The sequence below is a fragment of the Quercus lobata genome, chromosome 2 (genome assembly GCF_001633185.2).
Source record: "Quercus lobata isolate SW786 chromosome 2, ValleyOak3.0 Primary Assembly, whole genome shotgun sequence".
Lineage (NCBI taxonomy): Eukaryota > Viridiplantae > Streptophyta > Magnoliopsida > Fagales > Fagaceae > Quercus > Quercus lobata.
The window spans coordinates 64,007,473-64,026,096 of record NC_044905.1 but is presented as its reverse complement, the minus strand read 5'-3'; the positions used below and the strand labels follow the sequence as shown (position 1 = coordinate 64,026,096).

The 18,624-nt window shown below is 40.2% G+C and overlaps 1 protein-coding gene across 1 annotated transcript in view; it reads right to left on the bottom strand.

The window, feature by feature from the left end:
- The window catches only part of LOC115976192 (ras-related protein RHN1), a 29,891-nt gene extending 17,560 nt beyond the window's left edge, over positions 1-12,331 (bottom strand). The window contains exons 1-5 of the mRNA XM_031097340.1: positions 12,049-12,331; positions 11,852-11,929; positions 9,644-9,811; positions 9,216-9,264; positions 8,103-8,176 (exon numbers count right to left, since the gene is read on the bottom strand). Coding sequence (XP_030953200.1) covers positions 8,103-8,176; positions 9,216-9,264; positions 9,644-9,811; positions 11,852-11,929; positions 12,049-12,093 — 414 coding nt within the window. The 5' untranslated portion in view covers positions 12,094-12,331. The remainder of the gene's footprint in view (positions 1-8,102; positions 8,177-9,215; positions 9,265-9,643; positions 9,812-11,851; positions 11,930-12,048) is intronic.
- Between the last annotated feature and the right edge of the window lie 6,293 nt (positions 12,332-18,624).

The following is an 18,624-nucleotide window of genomic DNA, read 5'->3' as shown; positions in this document are numbered from 1 at the left end:
AATGGTTGTGGCGGTTTGGGAGGGAAGAGGATCGGTTATGGAGGAGGGTGGTAGCTTCAAAATATGGGGAAGGATGGGGGGGTTGGACCTCAAAACTGGGTAGGGGAGTTCATGGGTGTGATTTGTGGAGAGGTATTCGCATGGGATGGGAGAATTTTAGCAAAAATTGTCAGTTTGTTGTTGGGTTGGGGAATAGAGTGAGGTTTTGGCAGGATGGGTGGTGTGGGGATCAACCTTTTCAATAGGCTTTCCCAAGATTGTATGGTATTGTCTTTTTTTTGATAAGTAATAAGATTTTTATTGAAAAAAAATTGAACATCGTGCTCACGATGGTGAACACTTTGAACAAAGAAACAAATACAATAAGATCAAGAGCTAAAGGAAATAGAAACTAAAAAATCAGCTACAGTAGTACAATTCGTACACCCCCAAATACGAGCCCAAAGAAACAGAGCACGAAAAAGTAAACATTTTAAATGTTCCAAAGTTCTCGCCTTGTCTTCAAAAATGCGGGTATTACGTTCCTGCCAAACTAACCACATTAAACATACTGGGACCATGTTCCAAATGATAGAAAGACGCTTTCCAAACCAGTTTCTCCATATAAATAAAAAAGATTTCACTGACCTTGGCATTACCCATTGAATCCCAAACACTGCAAAAACTTCACACCATAAGGCATGAGAGAACTTACAATGAAGAAGAAGGTGATCCACTGATTCCCCATCGCAACAACACAAACAACACCTATTAACTAAAAACTGACATTTCCTAATAAGGTTATCAATGGTGAGTATCCCATCATTAGCTGTTGTCCATAAGAAGAAAGACACACGTCTAGGCACCTTAGTACGCCATATACCCTCCCAAGAAAAGGCATCAGTGGTGGAACTAGCTAATAGCTTATAAAAAGAGCGCACATCAAAAACACCAGATGTAGTCAATCTCCAGATCAGATGATCATCCCCCTGACCCCTCAGCATAGACGTATAAATAAACTCAAAGAATGAGTAGACAGTGGTTGCCTGCCAATCCTGAGGACCGTGACGGAACAATAAATTCCAGCTCCTACCTCCTTCTAAATTTGAAACAACCAAATCAGAGACCCATGCTTCTTTAGAAACAGAGCAATCATACATGGAAGGAAAAAGTTCCTTCAAAGGAGTAGGCCCACACCATGTATCATGCCAAAAACGAACACGGTTACCCTCCCCCACATTATACAAAATTTGGCTAAAGAACTTCTCTGATCCTTCTCTAATACTCCTCCACATCCCACACCCGTGAGCACCTCTTACCCCTCTAGTGCACCAGCCACCTCTTGCCTCTCCATATTTGTCTGCTATAACCTTACGCCATAATCTATGATTCTCTTTCCCAAACCGCCACAACCACTTCTCAAGTAAAGCCTTGTTAAACAGCCTAACTCTTCGGATTCGCAAACCACCACAATCAACTGGCAAGCATACCTTATCCCAAGCAACTAAAGGATATCTAAAAACATCCTCTGAGGCCCCCCAAAGGAAATTCCTCTGAATTCTTTCAATTCTTGCAGCCACAGCTTGAGGGATAGTAAACAACGATAAAAAGTAGGTGGGAAGACTCGATAGGGTACTTTTTAACAAAATAAGCCTACCTCCTTTCGATAAATACAGTCTTTTCCATCCAGCCAGCCGTTTCTCCATCTTTTCAATAATAGGATTCCAAATTGATGAATCCTTATAGTGTGCCCCAAGAGGCATGCCCAAATATCTCATAGGCAAAGTGCCCACCTTACAACAAAGGATACGAGCCAAACCATTCAAATCCCCGACATCGCCAACAGGAACAATCTCACTCTTGCCTACATTAACTTTCAGACCAGTAATAGCTTCAAAGAAAATCAACACCATCCGCACATATAATAACTGTTCCCTAGAAGCATCACAAAACAATATAGTATCATCAGCAAAAAGAAGGTGAGAAATATGGATACCCCCACGTCTATGCGACCCCGCTTTAAATCCACAAAGAAAGCCACCATTTTTTGTCCCCTTCAACAGTATACTCAACACTTCCATAATCATTAGAAATAAAAGTGGAGACAAAGGATCCCCTTGGCGAAGACCACGAGAACTACCAAAAAAACCTTTAGGGGATCCATTAATCAAAACTGAGAATTTAACTGTAGAGATGCACGCCTTAATCCACCTACTCCATCTTGCCCCAAAGCCCATCCTATCCATAAGGTAAAATAGTGTATTCCAATTCACATGATCATAAGCCTTCTCAATGTCCAGCTTTATTATAACACCAGGAATACCACTCTTCAACCTGCTGTCTAAGCATTCATTAGCAATAAGAACCGAATCAAGAATTTGTCTCCCTCCCACAAAAGAATTTTGAGAATCGGATATCAATTTATCCAACACTCCTCGAAGCCTATGAGCCAACACCTTAGCCAACAATTTATAAAGGCTACCCACAAGACTGATAGGACGAAAGTCTTTGATATTTACTGCATTAGTCTTCTTGGGAATCAAACTTAGAAACGTGGCATTAAGAGATTTCTCAAAAACACACTGGCTGTGGAAATCTTTGAAGAAAGCCAATATATCCCCTTCTAAAACACTCCAGCATTTCTGAAAGAACGCCATGGTAAACCCATCTGGCCTAGGGGCCTTATCACCTTCTGCATCCTTAAGAGCCTCAATAATCTCCTCCTTCTCAAACTCTCTCTCTCTAACATATACCTCTCAGTTTCGTCTAGACAAGCGAACTCTAACCCATCAATAATAGGTCTCCAAGCTTCCGGTTCTTGATATAATCTCTTATAAAAATCCACCACCTGATCTGTAATATCTAACTCCTCCTCAAAGAGAACGCCATCCACCTCCACACCCCTAATCTGATTGGTTCGCCTATGGGAATTGGCAATTCTATGAAAGAACCGTGTGTTGTTATCACCCTCTTTGATAAACAGAGCCTTGGACTTCTGCCTCCAAGAAATCTCTTCTAAAGAAGCCAGAAAATCTATATCTGATTTAACCGCCAACCTTCTAGCCTTGTCCTTTTGAGTCAACACCTGCCTCCCTTCTCTCATGTCAATGTCTAAGAGCTCGGTCAAAAGACTCTTTTTTCTAAAAGCTACATCTCCAAAAACATGCTTATTCCAGTGCTTCAAATCCCTTTTAAGGGCTTTCAGTTTACAAGCTAGAACATAACTTGGAGGTCCCACAAAATGATAACCATTCCACCAGTGACGAACCTTATCCACAAAACCCTCCACCTTTAACCACATATTTTCAAATCTAAAAGGACTCTTCCCCCTCAACATACCACCTGCCTCCACTAGCAAAGGACAATGATCCGACACCACCCTAGGGAGAATTCTTTGAGTCACATCTAAGAAATGCTCTTCCCAATCTGCTGTCATCAAAACTCTATCAAGTCTAGACATAGAAGGACTATCAGAATCACGAAACCAAGTATATTCACCTCCTACCAAAGGCAAATCAATCAGTGAATGTTTAGCAATGAAATCTGAGAATTTAAACATAGCAGGACTAAAAGAATTACAGCCAAGTCTCTCAGCCGGATAACGGATAACATTGAAGTCTCCAAACAAGCACCAAGCCCCAGCCCACCGTGATCTCACTAAGTCTAATTCTGCCCACAATGCATCCCTAAGACTTCCGTCAGTCGGTCCATACACCCCTGAACAAATCCATTCAAAACCATCTGACACACCCTTCAACACAATTGAAATTGAAAAACTTCCAACCACTGAATCTACCCTCTCAACAACCCTATTATCCCACATCAGAATGACACCCCCAGCTGTATGTATGGCATCTAAGGCCCCCCAGTCAACAAAAGGGCTACCCCAGAGACTTTTAACCAAGCTGGAACTGGTACTGTCTAGTTTAGATTCTTGCAAGCATACTATATCACACTTCCATTCCCTTAAAAGATTCTTCACAACATCTCTTTTATGGGTATTATTCAAACCCCTCACATTCCATGACAGCATTTTTAAATTCATTTATCAACAGATGAACCCAAACTAAAGGATTTCAAACTGCCTCTAGAATTTCTACCAGAATGCCCATCGTAATTAATAGATGAAAACAAATTTCTTAACTCCCTCATCCCCTTTTGGTTTGAGTTGCTTACCCGACGAGTAGTAACAACATTGGCTTGCTGCTCCCAAACCTTCTCAAGTTTTTGAAAAAAATCAATACACTGTCTCTCACAACAATCAATAGGGAAACCCACATAAGTACTAAAATCTTTAATCATCCTACTCACCCATTCTGAAGGCTCCAAAACCTCTTCCACTGAAAACCCATCCGAACCATCTTCCATAGAGACGAGATCAAAAGAACCATTTGGGTCCCACAGAGCCAAAGGTGTAATGACCTTAGGATTAACAGCCTCCTCATCCTTACCCGACATCGAAGAAGCATCCCAAATCAATCTAGGAACCTTAGAGTCAATCAATCCACAACCCACCTCAGAAATAGGAAACTTCAAGTCCGAACCCACCCTCACTTGGCTCTGAACCTGAACTGGGCACCCAGAATTTTCAGTGGTTGTCGAATGAGCTCCAACAGCAGTATCATCAACCAAAAACCCAACCCCTTGGTCCACAATTTGATCATCGGCAACTGGGAAGTGTGCCGGTTCTCTATCGACGCTCAAGATAGTCTCCACAACATCACCGTGATCATCCGAACCCGAAACACTATCATCGGGCTTCGTATCAGTCGCAAGAGGGCTGCTTAGCCTCTCACCGGAGCTCTGGAACTCCCCTGCCTCTGCCTTGTGAGACAGTTTCTCATCGGACTTCGTATCGGCAGCAGGGGAGCCACCCAGTCCCTCGCCGGAGCTTGGGATCTCCCCTTCCTCATCCTCGTATGTTCCCGATCCTTCCCCAGTCACCCACTCTTTCATTTGCAAATTATTGGATCCATCGCCTATACAGACATGTTTGGGCACGTCAAATAAAAGTTGGCCTGACCCATTCTCACGATTGGGTTGGTGGGCTTGAGCAGGTCTACTTACAATGGGCTGTAAATTACCCCAGGAAACAGTCCGCTTACCCTCACCCACCAAGTCAATAGATATTTTTAAACAAAAGTGGGCCTGGGTCCATTTTAAATGACATGCACGTACAGGCCTGCCAGCTGTTGACACACTAGCAGAATTTTTTGAAGCATCAAATCCCCCCAAAGACTCAAACTGATTACGCTGATCAGTTATATTTGGAAGTTGTTGCACAACACGTAAATTACTCCCTTTATTTTCGTGGCCATTTAATTTTTTCCAAACTTGGGGTTTTTGCATGTCAACTGCTTTTTCAAATTCTCCGCCTCCGGCCACCACCTCTTCCTCCGATCCAGCAATCGTCTTCCCCAAAAAATATTCACGTAATCTTCTTCTAAACAAAGCCCAACCACCTATCTTGGTCCCCTCTGGAACCCGTAGGCAACCCCTTCTTGCACCATTGTGGTATTCAGAGATTTCCACAAAAAAGCCGCTCTTGTTAAATCTACTGGTAAACTCCAAAAGTTTAGAGTTCTCACGTAAACGTTTGAAAAAAGGTGATTTTCGAAAATTCCATTGATCTAGGTCTGCCAAACAAGCAATAATCCAACCCAAACCCAAACGACCCACCCTAATGGAGCCATGGAACTTACCCCGTCGTTCATGAATAGCATAGGAATCTATCCTACCACCCTCAAAAGCTAAAGAAAAAACCTTTGAATCAATACGAAAGACAGCTGAAATCCGCTCTAACCCCCCTGACTGTGTTTTATGCTTGGGCTGTTGAGATTTGGGTGGCTGTGTGGGAGTAGCAGTGGGCTTTGATTGTAAAGTTGAAGGGTGTGAAACGGTATCAGTATAGGAAGCTATGGGTACAGGTATCAAGGGGAGTGGTGGTGGTCCCTGACCAAAAGTTGGCCAAAAAAATTGTGGTGGTGTGAAAAAAGGTAAATGGGGATGATATGGGTTATAAGGATGGCAAGTTGGTAGTGATGGTGGTGGTAGTGATGGTGTATATGGATGCTAAAGTTGGACAGGTTGTGGTGGAGGGGGTTGTGGATATGGTGGTGGTGGTGGTAGAGGGGTAGGGCGAGGTGGTAGAAGGGTAGGGCGAGGTGGTAGAGAGGTCATGGTAGAGAGGTCATGGGAGAGCCTTTGTAATCAATCCCACTCCAACACAATTTTCTATTAAACAAACCTTAGAAATATAGTAGTTGTTCAGGACTTGTTTGCCAAGATGGAGTCATTAGAAGCATCAAGAAGTCATTCCCAATAACCTTAAAGGTAAAGCTTCCTAAATGGTAGACAATACTGATGAGCGACCAAAATTTTTTATCGATGTAGAAGTATAAGTGCCAACAGATGCTGTCTTAACATTCGTGCAGCAAGAAAGAATAGAGAGTAGCACCTAAACTGGTATTGTCATTGATAAGGAGGTATCTGTAGAAGCTTTTTTGTCAAGGTAGGGGGTGGAGGATAGAAGAATTTGGGATAGAAGAATTTGGGATGTTCGTTTTATTCGAGAATTTAATGATTGGGAGATGGATGAAGGGCTGCATTTTCTTCGTATATTGGGAGCTAATACTCCTCCAATGGATGTGGGAGACCGGATGAGGTGGAAGTTGAAGCTTAATGGGGATTTTGATATCCGGTCATATTATAACAAATTAAAGAATTCTCCCTCAATTGTCTTTCCTTGGAAAGTTATATGGAAAGTAAAGGCCCCTAAGCGAGTTTCCTTTTTTGTTTGGTGTGTAGCTTGGAATAAGATCCTAACGGGTGATAACCTGAGATTGAGGAGATTGGTTTTTGTGGACTGGTGTATTATGTGTCGACATTGTGAAGAGACAGTAGACTACTTACTTCTTCATTGTGAGATGGCTTATCGGTTATGGAGCTTTGTCTTTATAACTTTTGACCTGTCTTGGGTTGTACCTAGATCAATCCCAGATTTGCTTTTTGGCTGGTGGAATTGGTTGGGAAAGCACTCGTCTCAGATATGGAATTTAGTTCCATCGTGCATCTTTTGGTGTATTTGGAAGGAACGGTATCGGCGGACTTTTGAGGATTTGGATAGTTCCGGTGATCAGATGCTTGCTTCTTTTAGTGGGACTCTTTTTGATTGGTCTCGGGCTTGGGGACTCACGACTAGTGATTCTCTCCCTTCTTTCCTTAGCTCTCTTTCTCTTTGTAATTAATCTGTGGATTGGTTTTCTTTTTTTCTTTGTTTTTTCCTTCTTGTATTTTCTGGGTTTGCTCTATGTTCTTCATGCATAGAGTAGCCATTCGTATATATAACATCTTTACTTATAAAAAAAAAAACAACCTCAACCATGTGCCATTATTCAGATCAATTAGAGATGCAACAAAAAACCAATAAGATTGGTTGAAAGAAGAAAAACTCATAAGAACTAATAATTGGAGTTAGTAAAAGGTATTTAAACTAAGAAAAAGAACTAAAATCAGACTTTGTCAGCAATGGAACGCAACAAAGAGTACCAGGAAAGAAGAAAGTTACAAAAAATAATATTATAGTACACTTTTGGGCCTTAAAAATTGGGATTGTTTTCATTTTGACCCTTTATGTTTGATTCCATTTTCATATTGGCCATGTCGTCCCTTTCTATTAGTCTTCTGGTGACACTTGGCATTATATGGGTGACGTGTCTTAATGAAAGGCACTTATCTAGCACTTAACTGTCAGATTACTGACAGAAATGGACTAATAAGAGTGAGATGTCTTAATGAACGGCACTTAATGATTAGATTATTGACAAAATTGGACCTTTTTTTTATGAGTAACAAAATTGGACTTATATGGGCAACATGTCTTGGTGGATGGCATTTATTTGAGACTTAATGGACCTAATTATTAACAAAAATGGATGGCAAGACCAATAAGAAAACAAAATCAATCATGAAGAGCCAAAATGAAAATTCTGGAACATAAATGGTCAAAATGAAAACAACCTCAAACTTTAAGAGCTAAAAGTGTACTTTAGTCAAACAAATAACAACGCATATCAAAGAGTCCCCACAAAAACTAAAAAATATATAACAATAACAGTACTTACTTCAGTTGTAACTTTCCTCTTATCTTCCAAATCAGTTTTGTTTCCAGCAAGGGCCATAACCATGTTAGGATTTCCTGTAACAACTCCAAAATGAGTGCATGATTGCTACATTAACTCAAAAAAATTGACCCTTCAGACATAAGAATGTTCTTTTCTAGATAATAAAAATGAACAGATAAAATTTGAATAATAAAAATAATAATATACCTTAAATTAATACTTTAGATAATCTCCAAGAATCAAAGGACTCAATTTATCAATCCTCATATTCTTAAAAGCTTCCCTATATTACCATTTTTTCTAAAGTTTCATGTAACCCTAATTTGACTCGTAGAAATCCTTTTTTTAAGGCTAAACTAATGAGTATAGGATTTGTTTTAATTTAGTCCCTAGATTTTAAAGTTCCAATTATGCCTCTAAAATTGTTAATTGTTAGCAATGGAGTCCTTTCGTCCTTAAAAATGATGATGTCATAATAGAAATTGATGGCATGCCAAATGTTGAGATGAGCCAATACATCAATTTTTGTATGCCATCGTCATCAAATTTGAGCAGAATGACTACATAGCATAAAATTAAAAATTTAATAGATGATATTCGAACTTCATAAAATATAAGGACCTTATTGGAACCTACAACATCTCAAGAACCAAAAGTACAGTAAATTTTTTATTTTATATTTAAAAGTTTGTTTCACCTTCCATTTCATATTAATTTATTAAAAATGTTAAGTAGGTTCTCATTCCGTCTTTTATCTTCCCCCTTTTTAAAAGAAGTGGTTTTAGAATAAGTTAGACTTCAACAAGAATCCTATAAGTATGCAACCACTAATGTTATTTGTTAAAATAAAATATTATAGAAAAGAAACTTATTGTTTATAAAGAGTAGATTGAGTAATGGTTTTAGTAAAAAGAACATAAGACCTGGCTACTACATAACAAGTAATTTCCATCATTGTTGAAATTAGAGAGACTCAAATATAATCCAAAGATAACAAAACAAGAATAATGGAATAAATAGCCAAGAGGAAACACATGCCCTTATGCCTTTTCTTCAACTTTGACAATTTATTTATTCTCAAAATAAGCAAGTTCAACCTTAACTAATAAGCACCTTGCTTCTGAAGCTCTTGTACCCACTTCTTAGCCCGTGCATATGACTCCTGCAAATCAAAAGAAATAAATATTAAATAAAAACCCTGAGTAAGAAGAGAACAAAATATTTAAACACAACCACATTACCACACACCACCCCCACAAAACCAGATACAATCTTCAAAATCTTTCTTTCTTGAACTTGTGAAAACACATTTGCTACATGTGAGTTGTTGAAAATCAAAATGAAAAAAAGCATATCGTTTAGCTCTATTTCATTGAGACTTTCATTTGCTTATTGAGAAAAATTTGCAAAGAACAAATATTTGATCTTTTGATCATATGCAACCAAATCATTAGCAAGACTCATCAGAACTGCACGCATTAATTTTACTTGCATATTTCTTATATATATAGGCTTGTATATGAATGGAGAAAAAATCATACAGCATTGGTGATATCGTAGACAATGATGGCAGCAGCAGCACCTCTGTAATACATCGGAGCCAAGCTATGGTATCTCTCTTGTCCAGCTGTGTCCCATATCTCAAACTTCACCGTTGCATCATTCACTGCAAGCGTTTGCGAGAAAAACGCTGCTCCTATGGTTGATTCCTATCACCAACATCATTAACCTCAATGTTAAAATAAACATTCAAAAAATACGAAAGCACCATCCCCCATTGTTCAGCATAAAAAATTATTGTCCAACATTTTTTTATTGGTAAGTTACACAAGCATCCTAAAGGTTTTGAACCCGCAATCTCACCCTCCATTCATCTTATAGGAGAAGGAAGTACCATTTGATCTTAAAGGTCAATGGCATAGTGTCTGTCCAACACTTGTAGGAAATTACATATTTCATTAACGATCCAGTAATATTATGGTGCAACTGAGTTGCTCAAAAACAACCCAACCTCAGTGCATAAAAAGCTTTTTCATGATAGTTTATTTAGAAACAAACCAAGCTCATTCCTTTTCTGAAGTTTGTTTGGTAAACAAGCCAAGTTCAAACAATTTTTTATTATTTTTTATGAACATATGGCTCAAAGATAAACATCAAAACTTAGGCTTGATATAAGCTCACTTGTGAGGCTTGTGGGCTTGATAGTTTAAAGACCCACAAAATATCTTAATGTCTGGTCCTAACTTACCAGGTACAGTGATCCTAATTTATTTACCAAATGCATGTGGTCCTTCAGGAAAAAAAAGTGGTCCTTACTCCTTGTTACCCTTTCTCATTGATAGTGATAAAATTTTCAAGGGCTTCAAGGGCTTTATCAGCATATATGAGATTGGGATTTTTAAGGTTTCTTTTAATACTTTTTTTTCCTATATTGTTTAGATTTTCTGAGATTTGCACATAATACTCCCCCAGTAATATTTGGCTTGTAGTTAAATTTTAGCTTAGATTAGAATTTCTCTTCTTGGATCTTGCCAAGTATCTAACTTCAAAATTTTGAGAAGACAAGTATAATGTTAGGGATGTCAAGCCAAGCTTTTGACAAACGGATCTCAAGCATTGTTGAATTGTACTTATCAAAAAAAAAAAAAAAAAAAAGCATTGTTGAATTGTGGCCAAGCCAAGTTTGAACATGTTTACTATGCCTTTTCAAGTTCAAGGCAAGCTTGAACATTCAACACTCAACTCGGCATGGCTCAGCTCAATTACAGCCCTACAGCTAGCTAGGGCTATAACTGAGCCGTCAAGAAATGAATGTTCAAACATGGCTTGACAAAAGTAACAGGGTGTTCAAACTCAACTCAAGCTCGTTAAAATTCAAGTTGCTTGAACACAGTTTGGCTTGACTTATTCCATGTTAGTACACTCAAGTCCACAAACAAGCTTTGTACAGGTAAAAAAGAAGAAGAATAAATTGCATTTAAAGAGCATAAAAGGTGAAAGTAATTATTTCCACGTAAACAGCATTGTAAAGAAGTCGACCCAAGCCACATGCCTAGATATTTTGTAAGTTTTCTTGAAGCCATACCAAGGCTTATTAAGGTTCTTAAGTTCAGTCTAGGCCCGACTTGTTTATCCTCGGGCCTTATGCTCAAAAGCATGTTCATTAACAAGAAAATTAGCTTCAGCCTTGCTCATGGTCTCTTTGATTTTAGTTGAAGATCTTAACATAATTTCACCATCAGCTTATGCACAGCTTCTTTTTTTGGTGAGAAATGAGGGAATCCATACGTCTTTGAACACCTGACTACTCCCTCGGGTATGTGTAGTCCCCCTATCCCATTACAAGGATGAATCCCTTGGGGGTGGTCCCAAGATGTTAGACCTACACTTGCTCTAATATCATGTTAAATTACCGATTGTTCCCTATTGAGATATGGTAAATTTAGTCATTTATCCACATACTTGTAACATATAAAATTAGGGACATAGATAGAATTCCACCTACATGGGCAAGTAGATGGCTTTTTAAGGATTTCTTTTTCTTTTTTCTTTATGTTCCTCCTAAAAGATTTCTATCAAGACAAGCAGGTCAAAGTTGCTGTTTGTTTGTTGTTAACTAAAATTCATGATAACACTTTATATAGAAATTCACAGTGTAATTCTCCTACAGAAAAACATGTTGAATAGAAACAAACATACCCATTTGCTGAATTAGAGAAAACAAATAGTTAAATTAAAAAAAAAAAAACCTGAAATTCAAGGAATTGGCCCTTGACAAAGCGCAGGACGAGGCTAGATTTACCAGCGCCCATGTCACCCAGCAAAACCTGAGAATTATGAGATCAAATCACAAACCCACCAAATTTTTTTTTTATAAATAAAATTAGAGAAAGAATTGGAACCCTAGAGATTAGAGAGTAGAGAAGAAAGGGAAAATTGGACTGACCAGCTTGGCGTTGTGACTGTTGTGTGCGATCGTAGTAGTGGCCATGGAATGGAATCGACAGATATGAATAGAAAGAAAGAACAAAACAAAGAAACCTTTGTTTGTTTTTTTGAGTGAAATGGCGAGAAAATTCTGAGTCTGAGTCTGTGTTGTGAATATTTGTAGCAGTTGCCTTTTTTTGGGTTCAGCTCAGCTGGTTGGTTTTATTTGTTTGTTTCTGAATCCAACTGAGAGATCCACTTGACCCAGGTGACACGGTCGCGTACTTTTCTTTTTCTTTTTCTTTTTTTTGGATTGAGTAATGTGATGTGCAGCTGTGAATTTAGAAAGTTAGATACGGATTCCGAAAATATCAAAAATAGTTCTAATTTAATTAGATAATTTTTATTTAAAAAAAAAAAAATAAGGTTAAAATTGTAATTTAACAAAATTTTAAAAAAAATTACTAAAACAAAATTTCCATAAAAATTAGTACACTCTTTATTTAAATATATCTTATGTATGTTTAATACATTTTTTTCTTAAAAACTAGCATAAACTAAACTCAATAGTTTACTCCATTTCAAATCCTAAATTTTAGTTTCTTAAAAATCTCTTCTGGTGTAATCTCACTAATAATAGATAAATTCAAATTAAAAAATTACATTAAACTCAAAATAAATAAATAAAAAACTTCATCGCACATGTGTAGCGCATGTGATGAATCTAGTAATAATTAGCTTTTGGATAGGATAATGCTGGTGCTACATAAAATAGTACAATTTGTGCTATAACTCATCAATATGGCGAGTTGTGAGTGGTAGAGAATAATACACGATAATTATATATATTTTTTAGAGAGCTTATTATTAGAACTACAATAGTGTTCTTAAAACACAATATCAAAGGCGTGTATGACATAATTTATAAAACTATTATTATTATTATTATTATTATTATTATTATTATTATTATTATTTAAATAAGTTATATGACTCGATAAAAAAATCATCATGCAACTAAAACTACATATTGATCATGTCTTTAGTTGTAACATAATAGGTTGGACCAAGATAGCTATTAGTATATTTGAAACCAAATGTTTTTCAGGTTTAGCATACTTGAGGGAGACTCATATCAACTTATAGAGACTGTACAACATATAACACCAAATTTCTTGATAAAAAAATGCTAGGACCACGATTTGCCCACATAGCGAGTTGTGAGTGATGCAGTAAAAATGTTGGGTTCACAACTTTACCACTCATAACTTGCCAAGTTGTAGCAAAGTTTTGGTTATAGCATTATTGTTTTAATAATAATTGTACGGGGCTGGGCCCCAGGCCCCATGGGCCATGGGCCCAAGCCTCGTGATACATTATATGACCCTGTCCCCATTTTGGACCTTTAACCTCGATCTAGATGCCACAGGGCCCAATATGGGCCCAAGAGCTGAAATGAGACTACGCCGTCCTAAATACCCAAAGCAAGCCCCTCCCGATTGTCTCTAACCCGGTCAAAGGTGTTATTGCTCGAAGTTACCCTGTACTCGGCTGCCTGGTAGTGCCTTCAAGAATATCACTACCGAGCGGACTTTTAGAGGATGGAAATCAATTCCAATTCCATTACCACCTTTCCCGACGGAACATCCACTTAGAGATGATGGAATTAGACTCTCATTCGCACTAGTAAGGGGGAGTACTCATAACACCTCCACTTACCTTAGCCTATAAATAGGAGAAGAGAATGAGAAATAGGGGTTGAAAAAAGAGGGGGGGTGGGGGGAGAAAACAAAGAAGGAAAGAGCGACTAAACCAAGAGAGAAAAGGTGTGACTCTGTGAGGTAAAGTGAAAGGTTTAAGGAAACAGGAATGCATTTAGGTTACCGAGCATAGGACCACCCATAGTAGGAAACCTAAAGTCCACAACACAAATAGATTGTGAGCTCAAGTAAAGGTTGAGCCTAAAAACCATATTTTGGATATGCACAGTTGGCGCCGTCTATGGGAAATCTTCTACGAAGCTGTGGTTCTGCCAAGATGTGCACGGGAAAATGTCTGGGGGTCAATCTGGAAGCTATGCTGAAAGTGGCTCTAAGAGGTCTTCTCGGGGATCCACTTGGCGAGAAAGAAGGTAGAAGGGGCGCGAAAATAGGGAGTATGAGGAGGAAGGGCAGTCGAACCTTGGAGAAAGGTTGTTTCAAACATACCGAACAATGTCCGGTACTTCGAGGCACAATCATTTCGATAGAAGGGATGAAGAGCTTGAGCGAAGGGACGAGGAACTTAAATGTCTACGTAGGTTGGTAAGGGATTTAGAGTTGGAAGCGAGAGGTAGGTGTCGAAGAAGGGACCATGAGGAGCGAGGAGAAAGGTCGACTAGTGTGGGGGGTCACCATGGAGCAAGGTCCCATCAATCCGAATCTCTTCGGCACCGAGATTACTCACGGGAATATGTAGATCGGGACTCGATTTCCCCTGAGGAGCGACGACCCCGGAATGTTGCCATGGACGCTATGAGCCGCGCATTACGCTAAGCTGCCCAATCACCATTCTCAAGGGACATTAAACGGGCCCCTATGCCTAGCAAATTTACACGACCGCAGTTCAATTCTTACGATGGAAAGACAGACCCGATAGAACATGTAAGCCATTACATTTAAATGATGACTTTGCACACCCATAATAATGCACTGATGTGTAAGGTATTTCCCTCGAGTCTAGGTTCCACTGCTTTGAGGTGATTCAATGGATTAAGGAAAGGCTCGATTCATAGTTTTTCCGAGTTGATTCAAGAGTTTGGTGTCCGGTTTATGACCTGCAACCGAGTTTTGCAGCCCGTGGATGCATTGCTATCAATGAAAATGGGGGCTAGGGAAACCCTCCGCAGCTACGCTAACTAGTACTAGAAGCTGTATAACGAGATTGACGAAGGTAATGAAAAAATCGCGGCAAGTACTTTCCGGATGGGATTGCTCGAGGATTCCGAATTGCGAGACTTGTTGACAAGGAGGCCTCCTGAGGATATGAGACAGTTGATGAGGTGTATTGAAGAGTATAAACGGTTGGAGGATGATCAGTTGCAAAGCAAAGGTAAGGCCCTAGTCATAAATCATCCTCGGTAGAGCGGTTTACAATTAAGGCCCCGGAAGGATTTGAGGATTCAAGAGCCAAGGCCACAGATGGGGGAAGTGAATGTGGCCTTCAAGGAGCTGGTGCACAGGATTGTGGATCGAATCAAGAATGAGCCGTACTTCTGGTGGCCAAACAAGATGGGGGGTAACCCTTTAAAGAGGAATCAGAACCTGTACAGTACTTATCATAGGGATAAGAGGCATACCACTGAACAATGCAGAGTGTTAAAAGATCATCTGGAGCAGTTAGTGAAGGCGAGGTAGTTGAAAGAGTTCATGGTGGACCCTAGCAATCAGGAAGCTGGGCAGAGTGTTCGGCCTCGTGGGAATCCTCTCCCACCCCCATTGGGAGTAATAGAAGTCATCCACGCGGCCCCAAGGGGTGCTCAGGTGTCCAAGAGGAGAGGGGTGCTGGCTGTGGTACCGGCAGAAAGTTGCGTGGGTGAGCAACCCTCCGAGAAGAAGTTGAAGTACACTCGGGAGCCCATCGCTTTCAATGATGATGATCTAGAAGGCACAATTCAACCACATGATGATGCTTTGGTGATTACAACCTGAATGAATGGTTTCATAATAAAGAGAGTATTGATAGATCAGGGGAGTGGTGGCAAGGTGATGTATCCCGACCTATTCAAAGGGCTTAGCCTAAAGAATGAAGATCTCTCTAAGTATGACATGCCCCTGATGGGGTTTGATGGCCGTATGGTGATCCCAGAAGAGCAGATCTCGCTTCCCATGAATATGGAAGGTAAAGAGGTGATGGTAACATTCATAGTGGTCGCTTCTTTTTCTTCGTACACGTTGATCCTTAGAAGGCCGTGGATTCATGCAATGGGGGCTGTACCATCCACCCTACATGTGAAGGTCAAGTTCTGCACCAAGTAAGGTATTGTCATAGTAAGGGGCAATCAACAAGTGGCCAAGCAGTGCTTGGCAATCACAGTTGACCGGGGAATCAAGCAAAAGGAGTCAACCAAGGAGACTCCCTTATAGCAATTACAGGGACCCCAAAAGGAAGCGAGGGGCTAGCTGTGCCGAGAACTTAGTAAGAGTAAGGATATTACAGAATGATGATAGGAGTTTTCTCATAGGAGCAAGTGTGAAGGACAAAGAGAGGGTAGAGATGTTGTTGTTTCTTGTGCAGAATATAGACGTGTTCGCTTAGAACCCATATGAGGTGCTCGGGGTGGACCTTGAGTTCATAGTTCACAAGCTCAACATAGATTCTTTGTACCCTCCCAAGAAGCAGAAGCTGAGGGGATCGACTAAGGAGTATGTCGAGGCTGTCAGGCAAGAAGTCAAGAGATTAAAGGAGGCCGGGGCTATAAAGGAGATATTCTTCCTGGAGTGGCTCGCAAATACCGTGGTGGTAAAAAAGAAGAACGGCAAATGGAGGGTCTGTGTTAACTTCACTGACTTGAACCAAGCATGTCAGAAGGATCCATTTCCCATGCCTGAAGATTGATCAGCTGGTAGATGCCACCTATGGGCACTCAAGGATGAGCTTTCTAAACACTTTTTAGGGTTATCATCAGATCCCTAGCTGCCGAAGATCAGGAGAAGACATCATTCATATCCCCTGATGTTAACTATCATTATGCCGTGATGCCATTTAGGTTAAAGAATGTCAAGGCCACATATCAATAGATGATGACGAGAATGTTCAGAGATAAGATTAGGCGCACAGTTGAGGTGTACATTGATGATATTATGGTAAAAAGCAAACGGGAGATGCAGCATATTGATGATCTCAAAGGGGTGTTCGAAGTACTTCGACAGCACAAGCTGCGCCTCAATGTCGATAAGTGTGCTTTCGGAGTGGGGGCTAGCAAGTTCCTAGGGTATTTGATCACTAACCAAGGAATAGAAGTTAACCCCGACCAGATTGAAGTAGTAAAATGCCTCAAACCGCCTAGCAATCCAAAGGAAGTCCAAGTACTGACCGTCATGTTAGCTACCGTTAATCAGTTTATTTCCAAATTTGCTAATCGGTGACGTCCATTTTATCAACTTTTGAAAAAATGGAAGGGATTCCAATGGAACGAAGAGTATGAAAAGGTTTTTCAGGATTTGAAGGAATATTTGATGCGAGCCCCTATATTGACAGCCTCGGAGCTTGGAGATGACTTATACATGTTTCTTTCGGTATTCGAACATGCCATGAATGCCGTGTTGCTGAGAGATCAAGGTGTGCAATAACCTATATACTACATCAGCAAAACCTTGGTTGATGCCAAGACGAGGTATTTACCTTTGGAGAAGTTGGTGTTGGCATTAGTTTATGCTACGAGAAGGCTACCCCACTATTTTTAGGCTTATACTGTTTACGTATTAACCAAGTATTCTCTGCAGTCGTTATTGAAGAGGTCTGATTTCACAAGAAGAATAGCTAAGTGGGGGACTCAGCTAGGTTTTTTTGACATTAGGTACAGGCCTAGGAGCTCGATGAAGAGTCAGGTCCTTGCCGATTTCATTGTAGAGTTTTCCCTGAAAGGGGGGAGGGAGATGATTTGCCCTGTGGAGGTAATCCGTGGAAGATATTTGTGGACGGTGCGTCTAACGCATTAGGAGCCAGGGCTGGAATCGTAGTCATCACCCCAGAAGGAATAAAATTGGAGCATTCCTTTAGGTTAGGCTTTAAGGCATCTAATAACGAAATTGAGTATGAGGCCTTGCTTGTCGGATTGAGAGTTGTCTTGGATCTAGGTGCTAAGGAAGTAGAGGTCTACTCGGACTCTCGATTGGTGGTCAATCAGGTGCAGGGAAGTTTTGAGGCCAAGGATCCTCGAATGGTGGAGTACTTATGATTGGTGAAACAAATTATAGACTGCTTTCAGAATGTAAGAGTAGTTCAGGTAGCAAGGGGACAGAACCAGCACTTCGACTCTTTGGCCACACTGGCGTCACCATCAATCGAGGAAATTCCTCGATTAATCAAAATGGAGTTGGTAGCAGAACCGAGTACCAATGCAAGGGTAGGTGTTTTGCTAGTGACGACAACTGAGCCATGTTGGATGGATTCGATCATCGACTTTTTAGCCGAGAATTGAGTGCCTACTGATGAAAAGGAAGTAGAAAAAGTGCGCCGGACAACTACTCGGTATTAGTTATCAGTCAACCATAAGTTGTACTGAAAGTCTTTTGAGGGGCCTTACCTACAGTGCCTACACCTCAACAAGGTTAAAGAACTCCTGGCCGAGCTACATGAGGGAGTGTGCGGTAGTCACATTGGGGGATGTTCACTAGCTCACCGAGCAATTACTCAGGAGTTTTGTTGGCTGCGAATGCAAAGGGATGCCATTAAGTATGCATGAAAGTGTGAGCAATGCTAGAGGCACGCCCCGATGATCCACCAACTGGCAGGAAGCTTAAATCCCATTACTAGCCCTTGGCCCTTTGCGCAATGGGGACTAGATATCGTTGGTCCGTTCCCTCGGGTTACAAGGAACCGAAGGTTTGTCCTA